The sequence below is a fragment of the Aptenodytes forsteri genome, unplaced genomic scaffold, assembly GCF_000699145.1.
Source record: "Aptenodytes forsteri isolate BGI_AS27 unplaced genomic scaffold, ASM69914v1 Scaffold171, whole genome shotgun sequence".
Lineage (NCBI taxonomy): Eukaryota > Metazoa > Chordata > Aves > Sphenisciformes > Spheniscidae > Aptenodytes > Aptenodytes forsteri.
This window is the reverse complement of record NW_008794211.1, coordinates 3,031,463-3,035,496: the sequence shown is the minus strand read 5'-3', so window position 1 is coordinate 3,035,496 and position 4,034 is coordinate 3,031,463. Positions and strand designations below refer to the sequence as shown.

The window sequence follows — 4,034 nt, the reverse complement described above, 5'->3', positions numbered from 1 at the left end:
AATAATATACAAAGCAAGTGATGCACAATGCAGTTGCTCACCACCCGCTGACCGATGCCCAGCCAGTCCCCGAGCAGCGGCCCCCCCCGGCCAGCTTTCCCCAGTTTATGTACTGAGCATGACGTCCCATGGTATGGAATGTCCCTTGGGCCAGTTTGGCTGTGCCCCCTCCCAGCTTCTTGTGCACCTCCAGCCTTCTCAGTCGGTAGAGCATGGGAAGCTGAAAAGTCCTTGGCTAGTGTAAGCATTACCTAGCAACAACTAAAACTGGCCCCGTACGGGCCAGTGCTCGGTGCGTTATCAACTTTGTTCTCATCCTAAATCCAAATCATCCATCAGCAATGGGAAGAGAAGCTAAATATTACACTGGTTTTAATCTCTGGTAAATTGTTAGGTGAAGTGTTGTTCAAATGTAACTTTGGCTTTCTAAGTAGGAAAGCGTTTCAAAAAAACAGAAGAAAGGGAGTGGATATATGTGAGCCGACATACTGAAAGAATTTGATTCCATCTTCTGAAAGTTTTTGTGATATCTAACTATGATACATTATTGCATTTCTGTTTATTTTAGCTATGGATTTCTCCATTCAGCATTTTAAAAAAAAAAAAATTGTAATCCTCAGTAGGTTTTAATGCCTATAATAGTATAAACCCCAATTCTAATGTTTCTTTTAATTAAAATGGTTTTTGAACTATTGCTTTTTAGGGTGGGTATGGAGAGACCTGTGAAGTCTTAATACAATACCATCCTCGACTTTTCCAGACAATAATTCAAATGACACAGAATGAAGATCTACGGGAAAACATGGTAATACAGTATTATGTGTTCTATAGCTACCGATCTGTCTGTGTTGTGGAGATCTGATTGCTTAATATGAGCATCCTGGTTAGAACACTACCAGCAGTTGACTATCAGTGCCACAGTAGTTGACCGCTATGTACGTTTTTCCCCCCATGGAAAATTTACAGTCTTCATATAGTTTTAAACACAAGAATTTGGGATTAAATGTAGATCTGCTTTAATTTAGTGTTCTAACTTTGCATATTTGTCAGAGTGATCTAGACAGTATAAGAATTGAAAGAGCAGACTTGTTGCAAGCTTCAATACAAAGGTGCAGGTAGAGCATTCTATATATACGATTACTTTGTGTAATGGGGCCTATTTTCCTTCATTTAGTGGTTATCTGCAGATACCCATTCTAGGAGGTGTCTCGAGGCTTAAATCATTTAGGATGAACTTGAGCATTCAGAGTATGAGCGCTCATCTGTATGAAGTTGCCTTTTACAATTAGAGTGTAAAAGACTCTAATTGCAGCTGCAATTTCATTTGGTTATTATTGCTGTAGATGAAACTCTTCTGTTTCTTTTTCAGTGCTGCTTCTATACCTTGTTTCTTTTATTATTGTGGGGTAGTACAATCTAAAGCAAAGAAAAAGCAAGGAAGAGAGTGTTTGTTTTGTTTCTTGATTGTGTAGGGGGAAGGAAGCATGGAATGCTTTTTTTTCCCCTTCCAAATCTAGCTAGCTGTAGATTTTTAATATATTGTTTGCTTGAAAATAACTGCAAACAATCTCACAGACTGTAAATTTAAAAAAAAACAAAGAAACAATAGAATTATAAGGTGTTGGCTGCCACTTCACTGAACTTGGTTTGCTAGATTTTTGAAGTTTTTATTGTTCTCTAATCCCATTACTTCCACTACAAGAATGAGGATTTATAAGTCTGTATAGAAACAGTATTTAAATTTCTGAGACAGGGTTGAGTTTTACAGAGTAAAATGACAGTGGTTAGAATTCTCAAAGTGTATATTAGAAGCATGGGGAGATGGTGTAGATGATTTCAAATAAAAGAGAAAGTTAAAGGACTAAAACCATGGAACAAACAAGACCTTCTACAGAAAGGTAAATGGCAAAGCATACTATTGTGTATTGTATAAGTGAAGACAATAAACAAGAAAAATGAATGTTTTGTCTGTCCGAGTAATGGTGGAGGTGTGTGCAAAACCAAGATCTGAATGAGAGGGTATGCAAAATATGTTAGATAATTCATGGTATAGTTATGCTTCGTTGCCAAAATGGAAGAATATTTTAAGTATGGTTTTCTATGGCCATGTCTGAGCTGTTCTGCCCGAAGTCTTGGATAATGACCAGTTCATATTATCTGAAAATGATGACGTGAAGGGACTGGATGTATGTTAGAAGTCAGGACTCTCATTTTAAATGTTCTTGACAAACTGGAAAAATTATCGACAGACTGCAGGGAGAAAGATATTGCCTTAGACATCTGTAGCTATAGATTCAACTGAACCCTGAGGAAAAACTTTCACATGGTCAAGGACAGTGAAGTATTGGAAGAGATCACTTAGTGAAGCTGCAGGGCTTCCAGAGTAGAAGACATCTAAAAACCAGGCAGGAAAACTGGGAAAGCCAGTTTGGATAGCAGGTACAAGTGCCCCTGCCTTGGGGCAGAGTGTTGGACTAGATTACCTTTGTGATACTCCTTTTCATTCCACCTTTCTGCAGTTCTGTGAGAAGGATTACTGAACTTCCTGAAAGTGAGAGAGAAGGGAGTAAATGAGGATACAATAGGAATGCATGAAGAGCAGTGCCACTGAAGAGTTAATTTATCTGCAAAAAAAGTCTAGGCTAGAGAAAAGTGTAGAACAAAGGAGCTGAAGACAGGGCAGTGTCTGGGCGTTTGCAACATCTAGTCTTTGTGAGCCAAGTGATGGTATTAGCAAAAAAAGGGCAATTTTGAGAAGAGGATAATCATAACAATTATTGATTAGCAGGGTGTGACTTCTTATCCGAGGAAGGACACTCGGTATCTTGAGCAAAAATGAAGGTAGTGAGAGCAAACTCCAGGATCCAAGGTTCATTTACACTGTGTCATAAACTAACTGAGGAGTGAACTGGGGAGACAGGTAAATTATGGAACTCAAAATATGCTCTTAGCTTTCAGAAGTTGAAAGTGTATCCCGCTCATTTTTCAGATGCAAATAAGTTTTTCTTATGAGTTAATAATATATGGTTAAGCATTCAGCATTCATAGCATTCTGTAATATTATATATCTTGTAGTACATACTTTGACACTAGAATGTGTATCTTTTCAGTAATCTTTGTGAATTATAATGAAATGGTAACTGAGGTTAGATTAGATGTTGGACAACATAGACATATGTTAATATTGCTAGATATTAATACTGGGGTGAAAATGTTCTAAATTAATGTTGATCTGACGCTCCATGACACTGCAATTTCTTTTGTTCTAATACATCAGTTGCGGCAAGTTCTGGAACACTTGTCTCAGCAGAGCGAAAGCCAGTATCTTAAAATCCTGACAAGTCTTGCTGAAGTTGCTACAACAAATGGTCACAAACTGCTTAGGTAAGTGTGAGAGGATCATAAGTAGGTTGATAAGCTACCTGGTAGTTAGTGCCACTTAATAGTTTTAATAATCTAAACTATCTGATGCTGGACACATGCTGGAGTAGATGGATCTCAAATCTGTTTCTGTATGACAGTGCCTGTTTAGATCACTGTCTTCACAAGGACTTCAGGAGAGAAAGTTGGTGTCCTTGTATAGCTGCTGGTGCCTAGAAGCTTGAGTTGCAGAGAAGTGTATTTTTTGTTTGGTTACTTTGGCTATGTCAGCTCTAAGAAGGGAAGCTTTTTAACCAACCATCAATCATTCCTTTTTTTTTTTTCCTCTCCTTTTTTCTCTTCTTCCACATCTTTACTTTCTGCATGCTTTCTTAGTATGTTTGAGGAGAGTTTTGTTACTTCAGATACTTGTCTCATGTTTGCTGGCTCTGCCTTCCATGGCTACTAATATATATGAGACCAAAAATTCTGTCTCAGTGTGCTGTCTCAGCAGTGCGAGAAGTGATTACTTATGAGAATAAGTGATTACTGTGAGAAGTGATTCTCCCTCAGTAAGTTTGCAGACGACACCAAGTTGGGCGGGAGTGTTGATCTGCTCGAGGGTAGGAAGGCTCTGCAGAGAGACCTGGACAGGCTGGATTGATGGGCCCAGA

At 38.5% G+C, this 4,034-nt stretch overlaps 1 protein-coding gene across 2 annotated transcripts in view; it reads left to right on the top strand.

Moving 5' to 3' along the window:
• The window catches only part of HACE1 (HECT domain and ankyrin repeat containing E3 ubiquitin protein ligase 1), a 52,970-nt gene that overhangs the window by 10,330 nt on the left and 38,606 nt on the right, over window positions 1-4,034 (top strand). For both annotated transcript variants that reach the window (XM_009285021.1, XM_019473546.1), the window contains exons 8-9: window positions 704-805; window positions 3,278-3,384. In XM_009285021.1, the coding sequence (XP_009283296.1) occupies window positions 704-805; window positions 3,278-3,384 (209 nt within the window). The remainder of the gene's footprint in view (window positions 1-703; window positions 806-3,277; window positions 3,385-4,034) is intronic.